The sequence below is a fragment of the Euleptes europaea genome, chromosome 5 (assembly GCF_029931775.1).
Source record: "Euleptes europaea isolate rEulEur1 chromosome 5, rEulEur1.hap1, whole genome shotgun sequence".
NCBI classification, from domain to species: domain Eukaryota; kingdom Metazoa; phylum Chordata; class Lepidosauria; order Squamata; family Sphaerodactylidae; genus Euleptes; species Euleptes europaea.
Window position 1 is genome coordinate 69,034,312 of NC_079316.1, and position 26,725 is coordinate 69,061,036.

At 40.2% G+C, this 26,725-nt stretch overlaps 1 protein-coding gene across 1 annotated transcript in view; it reads left to right on the forward strand.

The window, feature by feature from the left end:
- The window catches only part of LOC130478326 (deleted in malignant brain tumors 1 protein-like), a 377,479-nt gene that overhangs the window by 340,042 nt on the left and 10,712 nt on the right, over positions 1-26,725 (forward strand). The window contains 12 exon segments of the mRNA XM_056850473.1: positions 647-964; positions 1,812-2,132; positions 2,975-3,288; positions 4,120-4,452; positions 10,827-10,868; positions 10,998-11,033; positions 11,724-11,765; positions 13,976-14,151; positions 16,750-17,135; positions 18,760-18,767; positions 24,199-24,334; positions 25,154-25,368. Coding sequence (XP_056706451.1) covers positions 647-964; positions 1,812-2,132; positions 2,975-3,288; positions 4,120-4,452; positions 10,827-10,868; positions 10,998-11,033; positions 11,724-11,765; positions 13,976-14,151; positions 16,750-17,135; positions 18,760-18,767; positions 24,199-24,334; positions 25,154-25,368 — 2,327 coding nt within the window.

The window sequence follows — 26,725 nt, forward strand, 5'->3', positions numbered from 1 at the left end:
AACAATAGATCAGCATTGTATGTTTGCTTGGAACTTGTCTATTTATTTGATTGACTTCATTTAATGTCTGTGTTTCTTGTTGAGAATCGAGGCAAATTACGAAATTCAAAAACAGAGCAATAAATACTGAAACATAGACAATAAATTAAGCAGTAAGACTGAATTAAAAATTAGAAAAGAATGTAACAAAGTATACAACTTGCAAAGAAGAATGCAATGACAATAGGCACTCGAAATCAATATGTTCTCTGAGTGCTACACCAAGACGCCCAAATACCTCTTGTAGATAGTCTCAGCCTGTGATGATTGTATCAAGGTTATATGTTCTGATTTTTATGCCAATGTGCATCTACGTACACTTCATTGCCTTTTTGTTGCCCATTCATGCAAGAGGCTCATCTTTCATTTCATTTGTTTTTGCCCATGACTACAGCCATAGCTTGAAATGCTCCTTATTCTCTGTCTTTTAGAATTAGGTACCTCTCCCACATCTACGGAGTGGAGTGTTACAACTGGTAAATATAGAGAACATTTTTAAAACATAAAAAAAACAAGAGTTCATTATTATATATTGTTTCAATATTGTATGTTGGTTTCATTCTTAATTCTTTCTTGCATCTTGATCAGCATCTGAAGCATCAGAAAGCCGTTCATACATAAGACTAGCCGATGGAAAGGGGAACTGTGAAGGACGCGTTGAAGTCTATCACAATGGAAGCTGGGGAACAGTCTGTGATGATTCTTGGGACATGCAAGATGCCCAGGTTGTATGCAGACAGCTTAACTGTGGAGAGGCCCTTTCCGCTCCTGGAGACGCCAAGTATGGTACAGGCTCAGGTCAAATTCTCCTGGATGAAGTGCAGTGCCAAGGAAACGAAACAGCCCTAGAAGATTGCTCGCACAACGGATGGGGAGTCCAGGATTGTAAACACAAGGAAGATGCCGGTGTCCACTGTACAGGTATGCTGTGTTATTTTCCATATGCACCAAGGTGCATGAAATCTAGAGCTGCTTAAACAAATACTTTATGTCATTCTGCCTTTTGTAAGGACAGGGTTTCACTGTTTTTTCCTGTCTTTTTATGTTAGGAATTCTTCCATCCACTACAGAGACTCCTGGTTCCTCTGGTAAGCGATGATGTAGCCTTCCCTCATATTTTAAAACAATAGATCAGCATTGTATGTTTGCTTGGAGCTTGTCTATTTATTTGATTGACTTCATTTAATGTCTGTGTTTCTTGTTGAGAATCAAGGCAAATTACGAAATTCAAAAACAAATTTAAATAATAGACAATAAATTAAGCAATAAGACTGAATTAAAAATTAGAAAAGAATGCAACAAAGTATAGAAAGAATGCAATGACAATATGCACTCGAAATCAATATGTTCTCTGAGTGCTACACCAAGAAGCCCAAATAGCTCTTGTAGATATTCTCAGCCTGTTGTGATTGCATCAAGGTTATATGTTCTGATTTTTATGCCAATGTGCATCTACGTACACTTACTTTTAGTGAATCTTCATTGCCTTTTTGTTGCCCATTCATGCAAGAGGCTCATCTTCCATTTCATTTGTTTTTGCCCATGACTACAGCCATAGCTTGAAATGCTCCTTATTCTCTGTCTTTTAGAGTTAGGTACCTCTCCCACATCTACGGAGTGGAGTGTTACAAATGGTAAATATAGAGAAGATTTTTAAAACGTTTTTTTTTAAAAAAACAAGAGTTCGTTATTATATATTGTTTCAATATTGTATGTTGGTTTCATTCTTAATTCTTTCTTGCATCTTCATCAGCATCTGAAGCATCGGAAAGCCATTCATACATAAGACTAGCTGATGGAAAGGGGAACTGTGAAGGCCGCGTTGAAGTCTATCACAATGGAAGTTGGGGAACAGTCTGTGATGATTCTTGGGACATGCAAGATGCCCAGGTTGTATGCAGACAGCTTAACTGTGGAGAGGCCCTTTCCGCTCCTGGAGACGCCAAGTATGGTGCAGGCTCAGGTCAAATTCTCCTGGATGAAGTGCAGTGCCAAGGAAACGAAACAGCCCTAGAAGAGTGCTCGCACAACGGATGGGGAGTCCAGGATTGTAAACACAAGGAAGATGCCGGTGTCCACTGTACAGGTATGCTGTGTTATTTTCCATATGCACCAAGGTGCATGAAATCTAGAGTTGCTTAAACAAATATTTTATGTCATTCTGCCTTTTGTAAGGACAGGGTTTCACTGTTTTTTCCTGTCTTTTTATATTAGGAATTCTTCCATCCACAACAGAGAATCCTGTTACCTCTGGTAAGCGATGATGTAGCCTTCCCTCACATTTTTAAACAATAGATCAGCATTATATGTTTGCTTGGAGCTTGTCTATTTATTTGATTTACTTCATTTAATGTCTGTGTTTCTTGTTGAGAATCGAGGCAAATTACGAAATTCAAAAACAGAGCAATAAATACTGTAACTTAGACAATAAATTAAGCAGGAAGACTGAATTAAAAATTAGAAAAGAATGCAACAAAGTATACAACTTGCAAAAAAGAATGCAATGACAATATGCACTCGAAATTAATATGTTCTCTGAGTGCTACACCAAGACGCCCAAATAGCTCTTGTAGATAGTCTCAGCCTGTGGTGATTGCATCAAGGTTATATGTTCTGATTTTTATGCCAATGTGCATCTACGTACACTTCATTGCCTTTTTGTTGCCCATTCATGCAAGAGGCTCATCTTTCATTTCATTTGTTTTTGCCCATGACTACAGCCATAGCTTGAAATGCTCCTTATTCTCTGTCTTTTAGAATTAGGTACCTCTCCCACATCTACGGAGTGGAGTGTTACAACTGGTAAATATAGAGAACATTTTTAAAACATTAAAAAAAAACAAGAGTTCATTATTATATATTGTTTCAATATTGTATGTTGGTTTCATTCTTAATTCTTTCTTGCATCTTGATCAGCATCTGAAGCATCAGAAAGCCGTTCATATGTAAGACTAGCCGATGGAAAGGGGAACTGTGAAGGCCGCGTTGAAGTCTATCACAATGGAAGCTGGGGAACAGTCTGTGATGATTCTTGGGACATGCAAGATGCCCAGGTTGTATGCAGACAGCTTAACTGTGGAGAGGCCCTTTCCGCTCCTAGAGACGCCAAGTATGGTGCAGGCTCAGGTCAAATTCTCCTGGATGAAGTGCAGTGCCAAGGAAACGAAACAGCCCTTGAAGAGTGCTCGCACAACGGATGGGGAGTCCAGGATTGTAAACACAAGGAAGATGCCGGTGTCCACTGTACAGGTATGCTGTGTTATTTTCCATATGCACCAAGGTGCATGAAATCTAGAGCTGCTTAAACAAATACTTTATGTCATTCTGCCTTTTGTAAGGACAGGGTTTCACTGTTTTTTCCTGTCTTTTTATATTAGGAATTCTTCCATCCACTACAGAGACTCCTGGTTCCTCTGGTAAGCGATGATGTAGCCTTCCCTCATATTTTAAAACAATAGATCAGCATTGTATGTTTGCTTGGAGCTTGTCTATTTATTTGATTGACTTCATTTAATGTCTGTGTTTCTTGTTGAGAATCAAGGCAAATTACGAAATTCAAAAACAAATTTAAATAATAGACAATAAATTAAGCAATAAGACTGAATTAAAAATTAGAAAAGAATGCAACAAAGTATAGAAAGAATGCAATGACAATATGCACTCGAAATCAATATGTTCTCTGAGTGCTACACCAAGAAGCCCAAATAGCTCTTGTAGATAGTCTCAGCCTGTTGTGATTGCATCAAGGTTATATGTTCTGATTTTTATGCCAATGTGCATCTACGTACACTTACTTTTAGTGAATCTTCATTGCCTTTTTGTTGCCCATTCATGCAAGAGGCTCATCTTCCATTTCATTTGTTTTTGCCCATGACTACAGCCATAGCTTGAAATGCTCCTTATTCTCTGTCTTTTAGAGTTAGGTACCTCTCCCACATCTACGGAGTGGAGTGTTACAAATGGTAAATATAGAGAACATTTTTAAAACGTTTTTTTAAAAAAAACAAGAGTTCGTTATTATATATTGTTTCAATATTGTATGTTGGTTTCATTCTTAATTCTTTCTTGCATCTTGATCAGCATCTGAAGCATCGGAAAGCCGTTCATACATAAGACTAGCTGATGGAAAGGGGAACTGTGAAGGCCGCGTTGAAGTCTATCACAATGGAAGCTGGGGAACAGTCTGTGATGATTCTTGGGACATGCAAGATCCCCAGGTTGTATGCAGACAGCTTAACTGTGGAGAGGCCCTTTCCGCTCCTGGAGACGCCAAGTATGGTGCAGGCTCAGGTCAAATTCTCCTGGATGAAGTGCAGTGCCAAGGAAACGAAACAGCCCTAGAAGAGTGCTCGCACAACGGATGGGGAGTCCAGGATTGTAAACACAAGGAAGATGCCGGTGTCCACTGTACAGGTATGCTGTGTTATTTTCCATATGCACCAAGGTGCATGAAATCTAGAGTTGCTTAAACAAATATTTTATGTCATTCTGCCTTTTGTAAGGACAGGGTTTCACTGTTTTTTCCTGTCTTTTTATATTAGGAATTCTTCCATCCACAACAGAGAATCCTGTTACCTCTGGTAAGCGATGATGTAGCCTTCCCTCACATTTTTAAACAATAGATCAGCATTATATGTTTGCTTGGAGCTTGTCTATTTATTTGATTTACTTTATTTAATGTCTGTGTTTCTTGTTGAGAATCGAGGCAAATTACGAAATTCAAAAACAGAGCAATAAATACTGTAACATAGACAATAAATTAAGCAGTAAGACTGAATTAAAAATTAGAAAAGAATGCAACAAAGTATACAACTTGCAAAAAAGAATGCAATGACAATAGGCACTCGAAATTAATATGTTCTCTGAGTGCTACACCAAGACGCCCAAATAGCTCTTGTAGATAGTCTCAGCCTGTGGTGATTGTATCAAGGTTATATGTTCTGATTTTTATGCCAATGTGCATCTACGTACACTTCCTTTTAGTGAATCTTCTTTGCCTTTTATATGCCTTATATATTGTTTCAATATTGTATGCCAATGTGCATCTAGGTACACTTACTTTTGCCTTTTTACCCTTTACTTTTGCCCTTTGTAAGGACAAAGTTTCACTGTCTTTTTTCCTGTCTTTTTATATTAGAAATTCTTCCATCCACCACAAAGAATCCTGTTTCCTTTGGTAAACAATGGTGTAGCTTTCCGTTGCATTTTTAAATAATAGATCAACATTACATGTTTTTTTGGTGACTGCACATCCACTGAAATGTATCATATAATAACATAGATAGATAGATAGATAGATAGATAGATAGATAGATAGATAGATAGATAGATAGATAGATAGATCAGAATCCCAAGAGATCTGTGAGCTTGTCTCTTTATGTTCTTTACTTCATTTATTGTCTGTGTTTCTTGTTTAGAATCAAGGCAAATTACTAAATTTAAAAACAGTGCAATAAAATATTTGAACATATACAATAAAAATGCAATAAGACTGAATTAAAAATTAGAAAAGAGTGCAAAAAAGTATACAACTTGCAATAAAAATGCAAAAACAATATACATTCTAAATCAATATTTTCATTAAGTGATACATCCAGACCTCAGAATGGTTTTTCTAAATAGTCACAGCCTGTTGTGATTGTATCAGGGTTATATGTTGTGATTTTTACCCCAATGTGCATCAATGTATACCTAGGGTGCTTTCACACATGCCTAATAATACACTTTTAATGCACTTTGCAGCTGGATTTATTGTGTGAAATTGCAAAATCCACTTTCAAATGATTGTTAAAGTGCATTGAAACTCGATTAAAAGTGCATTGTTTAGGATGTGTGAAAGCGTTCTTACTTTTTTAAAAATCTTCATTGCCATTTTGTTGCTCATTAATGCAATAGGGAGAGATTATTTTGGAGCTCTTCACAATCTGCTGGTATTTCACAATTCTGTCCATCACATCTTTGGGTACATTACCTCTACCTCACTTGCAAGGATGTCTGCCAAGCCAACCCCAGGGACTTAGGAGGATTGCAGGGGTAACTGGCAGGTAACAAGGAATGCTCAACCCTTCTGTAAACCCCCTATCCAACTACTTGGACCCAATGCCTGGGGAAAATAGTCTCAGAACCAGACTGGGGAAAAAGTGGCTAGGGGGTGACTTGCAGAAGAAAAGCTGTAAGGGAAGGAAACATTAAAATAAGTGGATATCCCTTGACTTATCACTTCCCCCAAATACTCATTGTCCTGCTTTTTACAGACCCTATCACAGCTGGCCAGCCATGGCGCGGTAATGTAACCAAGCTCCCCTGGGTTTGGCACAGTAAACTCACTCACTAAAAAGCTAAAAAGAGCTTTATTAGAGAAAATTAGAAAAAGATATTAAAATGAGGCATACAGCTTGGTGATCTCATGATGCATAGAAAAATAACAAAGCTAACTTGCTGACTACATACTGAAGTGAGCGTGGCAGTAGAAAACAGCAAGAGTCCAGTAGCACCTTAAGGACTAACAAAATTTCTGGCAGGGTATGAGCTTTCATGAGTCACAGCTCACTTCTTCAGATACTGTGAGCTGTGGCTCACAAAAGCTCATATGCTGCCAGAAATTTTGTTAGTCTTTAAGGTGCTACTGGACTCTTACTCTTTTCTGCTGCTATTGTGACAGACTAACACAGCTACCCATCATGAAGTGAACTTAGTTTATCTTGATTTCATTAAAGCTCCACGTAATATTCTTGTTGACAGGATGGTAAAATGTGGTTAAGATCCTATTACTGTTAGATGTATCTGTTACTGGTTGACAGATAGCACCCAAAGGGTGTTTGTTAATGGTTCCTCATCCTCTTGGAGAGGAGTGACAAGTGGAGTGCCTCAGGGATCTGTCCTGGGCCCTATGTCTTTAAACATATTTGTAAATGATTTGGATGAAGGAATAGAGGGGATGCTTATTAAATCTGCAGATGATACTAAAGTGGGAGGGGTAGTAAATAGATAGAAGACAGAGCAAATGATCTTGACAGGATGATCTTGACAGGATGGAAAACGACTAAAACTGATAAAATGAATTTAAATGTAAAGTTCTGTATTTGGATAGGAAAAATCCAGTGCATAATTCTAAGATGAGGGAGACTTGCCTTGGCAGTAGTATGTGCAAAAAGTATGTAGGAGTCTTAGTAGGCCATACACTGAACGTGAGTCAGCAGTGTGATGCAGTAGCTAAAAAGGCAAATGCAATTTTGGGCTGTATCAACAGAAATATAGTGTCCAGATCATGCAAAGTGATGTTATGGCTTTACTCTGCTCTGGTTTAGGGTGGACAGGTGCCTCTTTGCCACCGGTAGGAGGATTTTGGGACAGAGCCTAAGAAGGATGGGGTTTGGGGAGGGACTTCAATGCCATAAAGTCCAATTGACAAAGCGGCCATTTTCTCCAGGTGAACTGATCTCTATCGGCTGGAGATCAGTTGTAATAGCAGGAGATCTCCAGCTACCACCTGGAGGTTGGCAACCCTAATTCTGGTAAGACCTCACCAAGAGTATTGTGTTCAGTTTGGGGCACCACAATTTAAGAAGGTTGTAGAAAAGCTAAACGGTGACCAGCGGAGGGCAGTGAAGATGGTGACGGGTCTGAAAACCAAGTCCTATGAGGAACGGCTGAATGAGCTGGGTATGTTTAGCCTGGAGAGGAGATGACTGAGAGGCGATATGATAACCTTCTTCAAGGACTTGAAGGGCTGTCATATAGAGGATGATGTGGTGTTGTTCTCTGTTGCCCCAGAAGGTCGGGGCAGAATCAGTGGGTTGAAATTAAATCAAAAGAATTTTCCACTAAACATTAGGAAGAACTTTCTGACAGAGTGGTTTCTCAGTGGAACAGGCTTCCTTGGGAGGTGGTGGGCTCTCCTTCTTTGGAGGTTTTAAAGGAGAGGCTAGATAGCCATCTGACAGCAATGCTGATTCTGTGAGGTTATGCAGATCATGAGAGGGAGGGCAGGAAGGGTTGTGTCAGTGTTTGGTTCTCGTGGTCCTTTTTTGCAATCCTAGGGTAGTGCCGATGATCACCACTTTGGGGTCAGGAAGCAATTATATGTCATTCTGCCTTTTGTAAGAACAGGGTTTCACAGTCTTTTTTTCCTGTCTTTTTATAAGGAATTCTTCCATCCACCACAGAGAATCTGGTTTCCTCTGGTAAATGATGGTGTAGCTTTCCCATGCATTTTTAAATAATAGATCAACATTAACATTAAGAACAGGGTTTCACTGTCTTTTCCCCCCTGTCTTTTTATATTTGGAATTCTTCCATCCACCACAGAGAATCCGGTTTCCTCTGGTGGCAACGGTGGGAGAGTAAAGCAGGGCATACGACCACACTCTGCCTGTTGTACAGTGTATGCATGATCTCTGTGGTGGTGGACTCAGGAAGAAACCTAACCTATAGGCTTGGCTAGAACTGATATATTTATGGCTCTTAGTGTGTTTGTATTTGTCTTTTAAAATTAGGTACCTCTCCATTGTCTACAGAGAGAAGTGTCACAACTGTTTCCTCTGGTAAGCGATGGTGTAGCTTTTTCTTGCATTTTTAAACAATAGATCAACGCTATATTTTTCCTTGGAGATTGCACATCCACTGAACTGTATCATATAGTAACAGATATATAGATCAGAATCCCAAGAGATGTGCGAGCTTGTCTATGTTCTTTACTTCATTTAATGTCTGAGTTTCTTGATGAGAATCAAGGCAAATTACAGAATTTAAAAACAGTGCAATAAAATATTAAAACATATACAATAAACAATGCAATAAGACTGAATTAAGAATTAGAAAAGAATGCAAAAGCGTACACAACTTGCAATAAAGAATGCAATAGCAATATGCTTTCTAAATCAATATTTTCACCGAGTGATACACCAAGACCCCAAGATAGCTTTTCTAGATAATCACAGTCTGATGTGATTGTATCAGTGTTATATGTTCTGATCTTTACCCCAATGTGCATCAATGTACACTTACTTTTATTGAATCTTCATTGCCATTTTGTTGCCCATTCATGCAATAAGGAGATATTATTTTGGAGCTCTTCACAATCTGTGGGTATTTCACAGTTCTGTCCGTCACATCTTGGGTTCACCTCTACCTCACTTGCCAGGATGTCTGCCATGTCAACCCAGGGGCTTAGGAGGATTGCAAGGGTACCTGGCAGGTAACAAGGAATGCTCAACCCTTGTGTAAATCTTATTTCTGCATGTGAGGCCCGCCCGAGAGTGGAGCATTTGGGCACTCAGGGGGTTCCTTCAGCAATGCAGGCCTAGTGGCGTTTGCTGCTGCTGTCTTTTGAGAGTCAAGTAGAACACACAGATTCAAATCAACTAGCTGATTGTGCAGAGTATATCATGAATAGGTGTTGGCGCTCCTGTTTCTTAATGCATATATAGGGGAAAAAAGGTTCAGACAAGGATCTGGGTGGCATTTCCTGACAAATGGAGAACTATTTCCAAGCAGAGGCTTATAACCTTAATAAGGTTTTAGATGAATTGGAACAAAATGAAGATGAGGTTAGAATCATAGAGTTGGAAGGGGCCATACAGGTCATCTAGTCCAGCCCCCTACTCAATGCAGGATCAGCCTAGAGTAACCCCGACAAGTGCTTGTCCAGCCCCTGCTTAAAAGACCTACAGTGAGTGGGAGGTCACCACCTCCCTAGGTAGCTGATTCCACTGTTGAACAACTGTTACTGTAAACATTTTTTTCCTAATATCCACCCAGTACCTTTCTGCCTGCAATTTAAGCCCATTATTGTGAGTCCTTATCCTCTGCTGCCAACAGGAACAGGTTGTTTTGCCTACATTGTTGGAAGCAAAGTGGAATCAGATCTTGGATCCCCCTTCTCATTGGTTGTCTTAACCCAACTCTGGCCAATGTGTATGAATCAATTCCTGATGAATATCCTCAGAAATTAAAATCCTTATCCCTTTCTCATTTATCTGCTACATCAATAGGGGAAGGGGATTTTTGTTCTAATGGAAATAATTTTAATATAAGCTCAGAGAACCCAAATGTGCGAATTGATGATCAGGTGACAGCAGATGATCAGCTTGTTAGGAGAAACAGTAATCAGAATGCTCAGTGTAGTTCTGTGAATGAAGAAGATAAGGAATGTGTTGAAACAGCTGGTTTACTAGAGGAGAAAAATGTTTTAGTTGTAGCAGTCAAGCATAACTGTGACAAAAAAAATGGTCTCAGAGCTGGGCTGGGAGAAAAGTGGCTAGGGTGCGGCTTGCAGAAGAAAAGCTTGCATTTTAACATAATATTTTAAATGCAGGGTTTTTTCATTGTTGTAGATCCCCTGAGGAAGCACTATGACTCAAAACACATCAGGGTCATTCTGTTAAATTGCATTCATGACTCTCTGTGCACCGTTTGCATTTTTGCATTTTGCAATTGTAGTTGCTAGATGGTCAGATGGAACTTGGAGATCCAGATTCAAATCTCCACTCTGCTATGAAAGCTTTCTGGGTGACCTTAGACCTGTCAATCTCTCATAGCCTAATTTACCTAAATAGGGTTATTGTGAGGATAACATGAGGGAGAGGAGAATGATGTAAGCTGCTTTGGGTCCACGGGTGGGGGGGAGGGGGTATAAATGAAGTAAATAATACAAAAGATAAGCACAAAGATTTTACATACATGCTTCAGGTGATTATAGACAAAGTTCTTTATTTGCACAGGGTAAGAGTAACACTTCAAGATCAACTTTTTAAATTGCCTTTCACTATGTTCTTTCTTTGCTCTAGCACCAACACCTTTACCTGAAACGAAAATGACCATTACTTCTGGTAAGTCTTCAGGGTGAAACTCACGTTCAGCATCTTTTAAATTAACTTAGCAGTTTCTAGCTCATGAATGAAAGTCAGTACTGTAAAGAGTGTTTGATTTGGTCTTTCGTTTTCCTTTGCTCCTTCTAGCCGCCTTAGTTACTACCTCAACACAGACTACAGCAGGTACATATTTTTCTCATAAGAATGTAAGAACATAAGAATATAAGAAAAGCTTTGCTGGAGCAGACTCAGGCCCATCAAATCCAGCAGTTTGTTCACACAATGGCCAACCAGGTGCTTCTAGGAAGCCCACAAACAAGAGGACTGCAGCAGCAGCATCCGGCCTGTGTTCCACAGCAACGAATATAATAGGCACGCTCATAACATTTGCTGTTCATAAGGTGTGCTTTAACACAGCCTGATCTCAAAGTACAGGTCTATACTCAGCCATTACAGTGCAAAGAAAGGCTTCTGCTACAACCTCTGTGGTAGACAAAGGTGCTGGAAATGCGGAGCTCTAATGCCACTTGCCCTTTATGCTCCCTCAATATGCCAATGAAGAAAGAAAGAAAGAAAGAAAGAAAGAAAGAAAGAAAGAAAGAAAGAAAGAAAGAAAGAAAGAAAGAAAGAAAGAAAGAAAGAAAGAAAGAAAGAAAGAAAGAAAGCTGGTGTAGGTCCTAATACAAAGGACCAAGTGGTGACTCCAACTCCCTTTCGCCTCCTGTATCACCCCAGTCATCTCTTTAGACTTCATTCACATGTCATGCAACAATGTGGGTTGACACTATAGGAACAGACTGGGGTTGCTTACACAATACTTCCTTTACATCTAGGCCCATTAAAAAAAGCAGTATTTCTTGTTGTCTTTAACAGCTCCTGCAGTTACTCCTGAAGCATCTTCAGATTCAGATCCTGGTAATTTTGTTATTCTTTATTATGATTATTATGAAAGCACAATAAAATATTTACTTTCAACATCAGCTGTGGGGAGCTTGTCCTGGTAGGTCTTTGGTATTCCTTAAGCGTTTTTGTACATCACATCTTTTCCTTCAGTGGCACAATGGCATCCATAAAACCCACTGCTAGAAATGTTCCTAGAATCCATTTTTCATTAAACCTCAAAGCAAACAGGAATTCCAGCCCCTTTCCATTCACTGCTGCTGAAGGCCCTGATGAATTTTGAAAAGGGTAACATATTAGCTTGAACTGGCCTGGCAAGGACAAGAGCTGCTGGAAATGAATTGGAAAGGACCTGTCCCTCAGAACTTGTCTGAGAGCCAGCATGGTGTAGTGGTTAAGAGCAACGACTCTAATCTGGTAAACTGGGTTGGTTTCCCTACTCTTCCACATGAAGCCTGCTGGGTGACCTTGGGCCAGTCACAGTTCTATTCAAACGCTCCAAACTCTCTCAGTCCCACTTACTTCACAGGGTGCCTGTTGCAGGGAGAGGAAGAGAACGTGATTGTAAGTAGGTTTGACACTCCTTCCAGTAGATAACAACAGGGTATAAAAACCAACTCCTCCTCCTCCTCTTCTTCTTCTGGGGTATCTGATGCTGTCTAAGAAAAAGGAGGTGTCAGCCCTGCGTTCAAAATCCTGGAGGTACCTCCATTAATTGACTGACACTCAGTTTCCATCATTTTTATGACATTCATTACAAATGACTGCTGGGGCTGTCACCACAGGCCCCCAGGCAAAGATTCCCTCTGTCCCTCTCATTCAGAACATACGCTCAAAATGCTTAATTAGAACAGGTAGGCTACTGCTACCCCTCAATGACACAGCTTTTGAGATCCCCAGAGTGCATTGGAAATTTAGTCCTACTCCCCAACACTAAAAATAAGAACTAACTCTGGAAAAATGTCAGGGGAGAAGGAAATGCAGTATGTCTGTCTTTAGAAGATTGCCTAATTTTTTAAAAGAGCGGAACTCATGCTCAAGCCTTCCTAAAAAGCCCTCAGCTCCCTGTTTCTAGTTTTTCTGATCCCTGCTGAGGTAGAAATAAGGAGCACAGACAGAAAGTCTCTACATAGGAACACATTTCACCAATCTGTTCCATCATCCAATAGCACTACTTATATAATATTGGGTGGCTTTAGATGTCAACATGTCAATTGCAGTCATTTGTTTACAAGCATGGGTTCACCTGGGGAAGATTCCCTGCCATTTATCTAAGATTACACTGACATGAGGCATGGAGGATACACTGGAAAATGTGCCTTACCTTGCAGGTTGGATAACAGGATTGCATTCATTGATGCACTAAGGTCATTTATGCATGGATACTTTCACTCACGTTCACCCCCGGTCTGTCCGGTCGTTCCTTAGAGTTGTACATGAGTTTTCTATCCATTAGAGATGACCTCACAGCCAGCCCTTACAAACCCCAGACCTTCCCACTCCTGTGTTAACCCAATTCTTCCATCTCCCCTGAGCTCATCCTGGGTGAAATCCCCATGCATACGTCAAAGCGCAGGACACGCAAGCTTGGTTTCTTTCACAGCCAATTACACAGCAGCATGTAAAGAGGCGGGGATTCAAATACTTCCTTCTTCCTCTAAGCTCTTTTTGAGCAGAAGTAAGGCTATTTAAAACTGAGGCTTGGATTTCTCCCCCTCCTTCTTTCAGATTGCTCTATTATTTTGTTGTTGTTGTTGTTGTTGAAATGCTTTTTTTATGCAGCAATTGGGTTTGGGGGGATTTTCTCTCGCAGTAAGCTCTACAAAGTAAGCCAATTACAAAGCAGCATTTAAAGGGGTGGGGACTTGATTTGAGCTTGGAGACTGCTGGTGCATAGATTCCCAACAGGAAAGTGTGGGTCCAACGAGCAACAAACCTCAGGTAAAACTCCCATGCATAAACGAACAACCTAACTCACTTACTGTCCTGTGGCCACAAAGGCGGACAGGATAGGTCACACAATAGAACAAGGTGGTATCAGGAATGCCTAATAAATAATTACAATTTAAAACCTGTATAAAATGGGTAGTTATTTTGAAAATATGTCATGGGAAATTGAATGTTCCAGTTGATGGGTACACACATGCACATACTCTACACCTCACTTACAGTTCTGTATTCTTTGCTTACATTTCCTGATAACTTTTTTCTTCTTCTCTACTCAGTTACATTGACATGTTCGCCGGAAAAAATGGTGGCAGTTATCAGCAAACCATATATTCATTCAAAAGGCTGTGATCCAACACATTTGTTCGTGAATAACCAACAAGCCAGGTATCAGGTGAAACAAAACGATGTTGTAATCACAATGTTATATAAAGCCCATGGGACAAAAACAGAGGTAAGAAGCAGAATGTCTGAAAATACCACACATGATTTTATAATTTTTACTCAAGAATTAAACCATTAAGCATAAAATTCCTATTTACATTATTGTTTCTTTAACATATACAAATACATACTGGTGATGTATATGCAGAGAATGAGGTTAGTAAAGTGGTTGTTCTACTGATATTAGTACCAGTGAAAACATATTCAGAGGATAGTATGACATATACAAACAACTGTTGACCTCATTCAGGAAAATCCCAAGTAATAAAGAAAATGTTACCATACATTGGGTACAATGTGTCAACCAAAGCCACCCATTATTTATTCCATACTGATTAATCCAGAATTAAATAGAGTTAATATCCTGGGATATGGAATGGTATGGTATAGCCTGATCTTGTCAGATCTCAGAAGCTAAGCAGGGTCAGTACTTGGATGGCAACCCCCCTCTGCTTGTTACTTGCCTTGAAAGCCCCTTGCTAGGGTTACCATAACTCAAGTGTGACTTATTGAATGGCATTTACATATATAATATAGCCTTTAAACAAAGGTGTTTTACATTTTGCTTGCATAATGTCTGTTTTTAATTTCTAAACTGAAAGGTGATGGGTCTCAAATATACTTGGATGCCATGTCCTCTCCTCTGGAAGTAATTACCCCTTAATGCTGTATATGTGCACTCTAGTTTTAGTTGACTATCTTTCTTTCACACCAGCTGTTTTCATTCTTCATGATGAGAGACCCCCCCTCCTCTATATCTTTATTAGTTCATGTGTTTATTTTACTTATTTTTATTTATACCCCACTCTATCCCAGCCAAACTCAGAGCGGCTGATACAGATCTCAAAATAACAGGTTCCAGGTGAGAACCCAGTTGAATCTAAGCCATGTTCCATGGCTGATACAGTGCTCAAAAAACAGGTTCCAGGTAAGAACCCAGTTGAGTCTAAACACCATTCAAGATTTATATTCAGCATACAAAACATCAACACCTCTATCCAACTCAAGACTACGTGTTTGTACATAAATTTAGTGAGTCTAACTTGCTGGGAAACTTGTGAAAAAACAAATGCTGAAACATAGTTCCCTTCCCTAATCCAACAGTAGAAGATGCATTCACACAGCCCTTAAAAATAACTGATATCTAGTTAGTCATGAGGATCATGCAAACACTGAAATGCATTATTTTCCAAACATGAAGCTACTAAGCCTCTCGCAAAATGAAAGACCTGTAAACAGATGATAAGAGGACCGCAGAATCTTTGCTGTATTCTCTATGCTGTGGATCCCCAGACAATGTTAAGTGTAAAGGTTTGAATATTCTGAAAACATTTAAATCAGGCCATTGCGCCAAAAGAAAATGTCCACATGTTGAGATTTCAAATCATCATCCTTGGGCAGAAGCATAATAAAGGATATGGTACACTGTTGAAATGAAACCCATTTAGTTTCACCAGTACTGGGACATGGTGCGATCCAAAAGAGAGTGACACCATTAAGTCCACTGGCTTCAATGGACTTAGAAGAGTGTAACTGCTTAGGATAACACTGTAACCTGCCTATTTGGTGAAAGGCTTTCCCCCCCGTCAAGACACAGCCAACTTATGCCAACCCCATATGGTTTTCAAAGCAAGAGATGTTCAGTGCTGGTTTGCTGTTGTCTGCCTCTGCATCAGGACGCTGGTATTACTCAGTAGGGTTGTGCACCTTTTTTTTTCAGTATTTTGGGGTTCGGGTTTATTAAACCTGGAATTTTTTGAAAATCCAAAAAAGTTGTATATAACGGATTCTGCTTTTTTTTTTTTTTGAATGCTTGAAAATTTCTGGGTGTAATAAACCTGAACCTGAAAAATACCCTGCACAGAGCTCAAGCCCAGTGCTTTGATCACCCTCCCCCGCAGCCCCTGAATTTGAGGTCGGTAGGGAAAGGTGATCTACATGCTGGGCTCCAGCCCTGCACTTGGATCGTTCTCCCCCGCCACCCCTGAAGTTAGGGGTGTCAGAGGCGGGTGATCTATGTGCTGGGTTCCAGATGTACACTGCTTGCTGGCTTGGACCTCCCCACAGAGGTCCGAGCCTGCAGGTAGCATTGATCTGAAGGTGAGGGCCTTTAGATGCATGCTGCTCGCCAGCTCAGACATCCCCATGAAGATCCAAGCCAGTAAACTGTGTGGATCTGACTCAGGTAAGTAAGGGGGAAGGAGGAGGAGAGAGGGAGGGGGAGAGAGAGGGAAAGGAGAAAAATGGTGGTGGGGCCGAAGTGGCCCAAATAATGCAAAAAAAAAAATCAGCATTATTTGGAATCCACTTTTTTTGCTCCATTTATTGCCCCCATTTTTTCTAACAGTTTAAAAAAAAACTGAAAAAGGCCAATAAGGTATTTTTTGGAGAAGTGGGTTCTGTTCGTTTTTAGTCAATTGCACACCCCTATTCCTTGGTGGCCTCTCATGAAGATAGTGACCAGGCCCAACCCTGCTTAGTTTCCGAGATCTGACAAAATTGAGCTAGCCTGGGCCATCCAGGTCAGGACAAAAGTTGACACATTTCACTATTTTGGTTTGTGTGTGTTTTTTAATACTGTTCTTATGATTTCTGTAATGTTTAACAGAGAACTGGGAATGTTGTCAGCTACTTGAACACAGTCAGCTGCTCTGGAATGAGTGGTGGAACGATGAGAACTGTTCAGATTCGCTTTATCTGCAAAATGAACCAGCAGACAACAAAAGAAGAAACACACATGGTTGATGAGTCTGACTCCACAGGAAAGGACCCAATGCCAAATGGACAATTGAGAATGATTCTTGAGTTCTACTCGCAGCCATTTTCACACCAAACTCATAACATGCCTCGCTTTATTAGTATGGATCAGAATGCAGATATACTCCGAGTCACTATCACTCTCTGTTCTAAATATATGGTATTACTCTTAAAAGATTGGATTGCTTCTCCTGATTCTAACTTCAGAACTAATGTACATGAAATTACAGTCAATGGGTAAGCAAAACAAAAAACAAAAAAACTATTGCTGATTTAACCATCAATATTTTCTTGCTCCTTATATACTATCAGTCAGAGCACCATTTTTTTCGGGGTTTTTTTTTTTTGTCCAAAGCAGATAAACTTTACCAGTACTTTCTTCTTCCCCAATTGTTCCTTTGTTCCTCCTGCCAGTCCTCTAAGCTCTCTGCACCCATCATTTTACAGTCTTTCTTGGTACCAAACACGTCTGCAATATGCACTCACTCTCCTACTTCACCCTGTTTCGTTTATAGCATCTTCTATTCTGGATTGCTTCGGTCTCTCCACCTCCTGAGACTTACTGCAACATATCTCTTCATCCCCATGGGCCCCAGTGTCCTTCACTCTTGCACCAGTCTTTCTGATCATACTGCATATCTCTGACTTCCCAGGAACCCACTAAAACATGTTAAACATTAGGAAAGGAATGTGAATGAACGTTATTATCTTCTTGGAGGTTGTAGCTAGTGGGACTGAGCTGAGCAACTTTGAAGTTATGGTCCTTTCCATGTACCACCTTTGCACCCCCAGCACTATTTTGTGACCTATCTTAAATATAAACATGACCTTAAGAAATAGTTTATCTAGTTGGCTTGAAGCAAATCCAAAAGCTTCCTGTCTTCAAGGGTTCAGCCTTCCTCTCCCCCTCCTACAACAGCAGTGGCTCTCCTGGAGTCACAACAGATCTTCCAACTACAGAGATCCATACTGATCATTTGGGTATTAGTTGTAATTCCAAGTGATCTCCAGCATTCATTGGAGGTTGGCAACCCTAGTTCCTCTGGAGGAAATGGCTGCTTTGGAGGATGGAATCTATGTCATTTATACCCTTCTGAGGTCCTTCCCTTCCTGTAATTCCTAGTACTGAACAAAATATCCAGATCAAAATGGAACTCTAAAATTGGCCTACACAAAATATTGTCGAAGGCTTTCACGGTCAGAGTTCATTGGTTCTTGTAGGTTATCCGGGCTGTGTGACCGTGGTCTACAAGAACCAATTGGCCTACACAACTTGTAGATCCACTAAACTAATCACAGCCCACCAGCCAATCATTATGATGCTTTAATCACCCCCACATAAGCAGGTACTTGAACCACCCCACATAATTCAGTTTTGTTGCCTGTGACAAGTAGGGAAAATTGGATTTATTAACCATTAATGCTGTCACATAGGGCTTGTGGTAATTATTTGGCTTGGTAAATATCAAAGGTGTTCGTATATTCATTTAATTTAGGAAACCTATTACTTTCTAAGTACTAAAAGTGAGTTATAAAACATTAACAACACAATAAAATAATACACAATTTTAGAGGAAGACAAATTAAATGTATATATAGGAAAATACTTTAACTACCTGAGAAAACTGCTTTTGTTATAACTTTAACAGATACTTTTCACAGAGTTCTTATTCTCAAAGACTTGTTCTCTTTATAGTGTTCTTTCTGGTTTTATTGCCAAATCTACTAATTTACGTTGGTATGCAAAGAAACCCCACCTAAGTTGTGCCCAAAGCATTATTATCAATATAACACAGACAGATAACATAATACAGTCTCTGTATTATAATGAAGAATAAAGTGCTTATTCCTTGTATTTCAGGTGTGCACGTAAGTCTACTTCCACCTATTATTATTCAGGAGACAGAAGAAGCCTGCAGTTAAGAGCTAAACGGCCCCCCTCTTCCCATGGAAGTACAGTTTACATGCGATGCAAGATTATGGCGTGCCGCAAAAATGATTTTCGATCCCGCTGCTACCAGGGCTGTCAACATAGGGAAAAGAGAGAAACAAACTTTGATTTTGAACATGAGCAAGTCCTTGGGCCATTTATGCTTGAGTAATCTGAGGGAGTAAGACCTGGAAATTTCAATGTGATTCCTAGGAATTCCTATCAAGTACAATAGTTCTATACTAAATAAATCTTTCTCTTTTATTGAATTACAGAATAATCACCAATGTAGGCAGTTGGAGATGTTATAAGGGTGTGAGCCTTGAAACCCCTCCTTTTGTCTGGCTTTGTCACTCCTTTAAATCTCAGATCTTTCGATTCAGTAGGAAATATCAGTAAAGCATTTTGCTGTGAATCATCTTGATTAATTTTCTCAGGGACTTAACAAAATAAATCTATCTGGAAAAGCTTCATGTTTTGCGTATCCAATCATATATATCATTGTATGCAATCATACTGAAAACAATTTTTCACATTCATTTTTGCCAAGACAAAGTTCCATTAATGTGAATTATCTGTCACTGTTGCATAGTTAACATTTCCTCCTGAATATGCTTACCGATTATGTCAGTTGAAATTTACTGCATCCTGGGAACATTTCCTATGTTAGTCTGTTGCACCAAAAGCCACAGCACTGGAATTACCCAGGGCCGTCTTTGCAGCCCCAGAGCCAGAAGCGGGTGAAAGGGGAGGGTGGTGTGGTGTAGTGGTTAAGAGCTGTGGTTTGGAGCAGTGGACTTTGATCTGGAGAACTGGGTTTGATTCCCCGCTCCTCCACATGAGAGGTGGTAGCTAATCTGGTGAACTGGATTTATTTCCCCACTCCTACACATGAAGCCAGCTGGGTGACCTTGGGCTAGTCACAGCTCTCTTAGAGCTCTCTCAGCCTCACCTATCTCACAGGGTGTCTGTTGTGGGGAGGGAAAGGGAAGGTGATTGTAAGCCGGTTTGATTCTTCCTTAAGTGGTAGAAGACCACTTAAAAACCAACTCTTCTTCTTCCTCCCCTCGCTCCACAGCAGGGTGTGATGGACCTGTCAATTGGCCTGGTGGCCATTTAAACTGGCCAACCTGAGCCCCCAAGAAGGTTGCAGGGGGCAGGGCCTCTAGGCAGACCTGGAGGCCAAGGTCTGGCTGTCTGGTCCACCCCATTTTATTCATTGGGCAGCCGCCAGGCCTCTTGGTGGTTGGCACCAAAATAATCACGGCACCTTAAAGGAAAAGAAGTGTTTAATTCTAGAATAAACTTTCTGTAGGCCACAAAAGTTCATGGTAGAATATATATATATATATATATATATATATATATATATATATATATATATATATATATATATATATATATATATATATATAGTCTTTTAAGTTGCCACAAGACTTCTATTTGTTTATATATTTTGGGAACACACACTTGGGCAATTGTGACCTCTTACCACATGGTGAATCATCCAGAAGAAACTTTTTCTGTGTCAAGAGTCTAGGGCATTGTTGCCAGATCAAAACCCAATTGCCCTGGCACACATCATGAAGTGGCTTAGAAAAAATGCTCATAGGCTCACAGAGCTCAGAGGAACCAGTAGTACTAAGTGATTCTCATCCATCCCCAGAAAGCTGGTCAACACATCAGTTGTATTCAGTTCATAGGGTTGCCAGGTCCCCCTTCGCCACCGTCGGGAGGTTTTTGGGGCGGATCCTGAGGAGGGTGGGGTTTGGGGAGGGGAGAGACTTCAGAGTCCAATTGCCAAAGCGGCCATTTTCTCCATGTGAATTGATCTCTATCTGCTGGAGATCAGTTGTAAGAGCAGGAGATTGCCAGCTAACACCTGGAGGTTGGCAACCCTAATAGTGCAACATATCCAGTTTAGGCAACAGAATGCAACAAGCAGAAACCAGGTGCAACCCAGGCAGATTTCTGCAGAGGCAAGCCGAGATCACTCATGTAAGAGAGTCAGTCAACACAGTTTAGGGAAAGGAGGGATAAATCTGACCAATAGGAAAAAGTAGTTCTTGATTCTCAAATATAGCTATTAGTCAGCCATATTTTTGAACATGAGCAAAATCTATTAAAAGCCTCCTTTGGATTGGCTCATGGGAGTGTCTGTAGCCAAGCTGAGAACAAACTACCGGTAGTCAATATAAACCCAAAGAGGAGTTAATATCACACTTTCCCATTACAGAGTAAGTACGGTGGGCAACTGGTTCATGAGGCTTCTGTGTTAGTCTAGCCATCGGCCAATGCACGAACAGCTTCAAATTTCTTATGTTTGTTTATGTATCTACATATGTCAGCCTTGCAACTTACAACAGTGAACAAGTTCACTACTTGTTCTCCAAGAGGTGTTATTGTAATCATGGTAAAGCACTACACTGTTATTGCTCCCATAACCAACCAACAGACAAAGCAAAGGGCTATCAATTTGCTCTTGAGTTATTTTTGTCGCTCAAGTCAGACTTTTCCTGTAAAGAAAAATAATGGACCCAAATTCGTGCTATGTTTGGTTCCAAATCAATGTGGAGGGCCTTGTTGTTTGAATTAGTACCAAATCCTGCCCTTGAGTGACGTGGTTGCAGAAGTATGAACCATACACAGCCCTTCCTGCACTTGCAGAATTTCATATTAAATGCAGTAACAGTGAAAACTTATGCAGAGTTACTCCAGTCTAAGCCCACTGAAATGAATGGTCTTTGACTGGAGTAAATCTCCTTAGGATTTCACTGTAGGGCTATGTTAGAGGATGAACTAGATGCCAGTTTTCCCAGGCTACTATGTATATTTACACAGCTGCACGTACCTTTCTAATCACACACCCTCACACGTTATATCTTCTCTGTGCCTTGAATATCTGCGCGCACACATATACTTCTAGCTCTTGTGATGTAGTTTAAGCTATGGGTAATACTACACCTGTGGCTCTGACAAGGTCATTGACCGATGGCATGGAAAAACAGTGGGTCCCAAGCTTCGAATGCTTTTCTGTCTCTCAGAGCTCTCTGGCTCTGGCCACTCTTGGTCTGTCCGCTCTTGCTGCAGATTAACCCCTTATCCATCACACCTGCCCTCCCCAGCCAAGGCCAGGTTCAGGGCGGGTAACAACATTGAAACAGCATAGCAATAAAATACATAAAAACCCATAAAAAAATCATCCCAAATTATTCTAAAATCATTAACACAAAACGCTGTATAATATAGTACCTGCTAGAACAAGGTGCCTACCAGTTGGGTCAGCATCCCTCATAATTCAGTAGTTAGTTATAAAAGAGGGGGGAGTCTCATGAAAGTCAGCGTAATAGAGTGGTTAGAGTTTCAGACTAGGATCTGGGAGAACCCAGTTCAAATTGCCACTGTGTTGTAGACATTCCCTGGGTGGCCATGGAGCAGTCACACATTCTCAGTATAACCTACCTCATAGGGTTGTTGTGAGACTAGAATGGAGGTGAGGAGAATGATGTCAGCTGCTTTGGGTCCCCATTAGGGAGAAAGGTAATGTATAATAAAGTAAATTTAAAAATTAACATAATTGAAGATGAAGGGGCAGATATAAAGTAGATTGGTTGGTGGGTGAGAAGGACAGAAGGAAGGGAAAGGTAAGGGGGTTGCCAGGAGTAATAAAAGAGGAAATAGTATGGGAAGAGGATACAGTAAACAATGAGGTGCACTCTGCAAGTCCTTGCAGGTTTCTCACTGCACAATTGAGCCCAGATCGGTGGCCTACATGGTGCAACTGAGCCATAGTATTTCCAGGCAGAGGCTACCAGGGGGAGGAAAGGAGGCAAAGCTGAAGACAGGAGGAAGGTAAAGGTATTTTTTCTGGTTGGTTGGCGAGAAGGAGAGAAAGAAGCTGGAAAAGGAGAGAGGCTATGTAGGCTTTCAGGGAAGGAAAAGAGGAAATAGTGGAGAAGGGAATGAGCCATGAGACATCCCTCCTCCGCAAGTCCTTGCGGGTCCCCCACTTCTTTAATTATCTTCTGTAGCCTGCAAGCATGAGATTGTTATGCATCTTAAGGCTTTCTTTTAACATGTGTACAAACATTTAGTTAGCATTACTTTCATTATTTAACAATAATCAGTTTATGTCAGCATAAATGAATAGTGGACTACATTCATGATAGGTATGGAAGGCCTCCGTGATATTCTGAGCAGATGTACTGCTCAATTCTCGATGAGTCTAATATGATAGCTAGTAAGAAAGCTTTAGTTTAGATTCATTCTAATAAAGCAATTTGTGGATGATATACAAAATAAAGCAATGTCCAATTTGTTTAATGTGACTAATCCATAAAATGGGAATTTATGCATTGGCATCATTTTTGAGGTTTTGAGTAATATGGTCTGTCCAGGCAAGTGGCACTTGGGACTTTGGTTTCTGCCAGGTAAGTGTGACCCATTTCATTTAGTGTTTCCCAAATATATAGCACATTTAGTCCAGCATGTAACACCTGGAGCTTTCTCAAGTGTATCTCCCCTTTATGTGTAAAGCGCTGGGAAAATCTAAAAGATTACACATGCTATCATGGGACCACGTGGACTGAGATGTTGGTGAAATCACTATGAAATGGGTAGAAATATAAAAAGGCCAGAACATGAGAGAATCAACTATTTACTAAAATGCCAGCATTCCAACAATACCCTCTCCTGGTGCTTTTCTTTGGCTGGACTCTTGCAGAAAATAACCTGGTAGAATTCCAAGGTATGGAAGAATACAAAATATTTAAAAACAATATAAAATTTTATTCTCTTAATCAACAGTTGTTAAATCACCGTAATTGCTTTATGGCTCGATGCTGACATGAATGTGTTGCGACTGTGCAATATCAGAAACCTTGGTACTGTAAATCTTTGGTTGCCATCCATTGAAATAAGCCCTGCCTAACTCCCACTGAAAACAATGGAGTAAATTAGTGATGAGTAATTTATGTCCTATTCCTTTCAACGGAATTTAAGAGAGCTTACTTTTTTCTGGACAGGGATCTGTATGTCAGAAACTGAAACCGCGAACATACTTACTTTGAAGTAACACTCATTTGGTTACAGCTGTCTTTGAAATAAGAAATAACATTTGGCTTAAATTATAACTGGTGGCAACAGCCTAGGAGGAGTTTTCTATGGCTGCAATTTGCAAGGATCTAAGTGTTGTCATTTTTCTTTCTAGTTCGAAGCATATACAGTGAAATTATAAAGTCATTATTTTAAATGTTCTATGAAGTTAATCAGTACAGTTACATGGAGTTGTTGTCTGAATGTACAAGTCAAATTGTTCCATGGAATCTTTCGAATATTAACCAATGATCACTGATGATTTCCTAAAACCAGGGAAAACTGAGTGTGGTGGAATCCTGAGTACGCCTTACAAAGCACTGCCAATTGAAGTTAATGCAAATGAGAACTGCATATGGCATATAGAGAAAGATGTGGATCAAAATATCCGACTGATCTTCTCTTATTTCCAGTGAGTATTCTTTAAATGGATTGTGGACCAGTGTAACAGAAAAGGTTGTAATTTGTTGGCCGTCTTGGTGGCCCTTGTGAGAGCAGAACAGCAGGATATAAATTTTGTAAAATAAAAAAAAATTAAACACTAATAAACGATAAAGCAGAAGTACAGGATCATATTCTCAAGGAACTCAGGTGAAGTGCAGCTGAAACTGTACATGAGAAGACTGTGTACAGGGAGATTATCGAGAAAGAGATTTGGACAGGCATATTGAACAAGAGCAGCTTGGTGGCTCAACTGTCCGGCACAGGGGTCCCCAACCTTGTTGAGCCTGTGGTCAATCTTTGGAATTCTGACACAGGGTGGAGGGCACAATCACAAAATGCCCACCACAGGATGCAGACACACACAGAGAGGAAGCCCAAATGTAGGGGACAAGAGGAATAATTTTTTAAAAATACACAGGGACAGAGAAGAGGGAGACTAAAACCAACACTGGGGTGGTAGCTGCTCACTTTAATCTGCACACCCGATCAGATCTCTGATGATCTATGGCACCACTTTTTACTGGAAATTTTACTATGACTTTAGTCTTTTTTGAACTGATCAGGAAAAAAGCACAGTACATTTTCATAACAGAGATTTTAAAAAACAGCTTGTGATGTGGCATGAAGGTCTGATCTTTAATAACTGTTATACTATATGCAGTAGTTCCTCTAGGACATCAATCTGTGTATTTGATCATTTACATAACTAACCCATAATTTTATAAATGCAAGATGCATACTGTGCTATAATAGCACATCTAATAATGACATTTCCCCCTTTTTCTAGATTTAATCCCTCGTCAACCTGTGACAGAGAAAATATTGTAATATATGATGGTGCTTCAACTAACTCATCTTTTCTTGGACAAATATGCAATAGCCATGAGTCTGTTCCTGTATTTGAGTCATCGTCGAATGCTTTAACATTTCGCTTATCAACAGACTCCATAGCTTTCAAAAGGACTGTCTTTGCATTTTATTATTTCATCTCACCTGAATCAGGTAAGTTGGTATCCACCTTCTCTCAAGGGTGCCAGTTCTGGAAACAAATGAAAACTACTTTGAGCACTAATCAGAACCTATACAATTTAGAACTTTTATTAAAAGTCCTGCTTTATTTAAATATGCATGCAGCTGTATGAAGTGGTATTAGCTGAGTACCTGATACAGGTACAAATAAAAAAAAGTGGAAGCAAGTTTAGCAATGGTAATTATAACAGAATACATTGCTTTGGGGGGGGGGCAATTCTGTGATATTTGAAGATAAGTATGAAAGCTTTTCTGCCTATGAATCTTCAAAGCCGGCTTACCAAGTCAACTCCTTAAAAGTGCTCAATTTTAAATTAAGGACCAGTTACTAGTGAGGCTTTCTGAACGATCTGATTTTGACATGTCTCCATGTTGTATCTGTATGCCCAGCTTATTGACTTTTGTGACATGAATGGTAACAGCAACACCTGCTGAAAACTATGTGTGAGATGGTGCCAGCCTTTATAAACCACTTTTGCATTTGGCAGTTCCATCTTGTCCAACATTGTTCCAACCGGAGGCAGCCAATTACGAAGCAAGTCTAGGATTAGAAACAATTCCGCATCAACAATGAAAACCAGCTAGGTTCACATTGTGGGGTAGGGTGGCCACCTTACTTAAGACCAAATCCTCTGTTATTTCAGTATCACATAAGCTGCTGATTTGATAGTATAGAAACCTTGGGAGTAGGGTTGCCTGGTTCTCCCTTGTCATCAGTGTGTGTGTGTGAGATTGTGAGCGCCCAGCACGCACACGCAATAATGTCCCTTCCAGGGGTTTTGGAGGAATGTGCTAGAGTGTCCCCATCAAACCCCGAAGTGACAGGGATGCTCTAGCATATTCCTCCAAAAACTCTATGGTTTCCACAGAGTTTTATGAGGGATTTGCTAGAGCATCCCTGTTGCATCTGGGTTTACCTTGGAAGAGACATTATTGTCCCACGCCATGTTCCACGCATGTGGGGATTGCCCCCCTTCAGCTGGCCTGTTTCACCTGCCGGCCAGCTGAGGCGCAGCAGGCAGGCCTGTTAATTGCCAGGCAATTGCCTGTCATTAAGAGGCACCTGGCAACCCTACATGGGAAGAATGAACTGCTACCAGTTCCATTGTCTGATTGGGACACCACTGCAACTTTTTGTTATTATTTCTCTGTATGCATCAATTTAGCATAGTTTTATTATGTATGTCTCTATTATTAATCCAGCATTTTAGTAACCTCGTATTTCCTTTTATTACATATCTGTGGTATCCTGGACATGTTTGTAATGGCCTATGGCTAAATGCAAATAAAACTATTACTTACTTTCAACTGCTACCAGTTACCCCTCCAC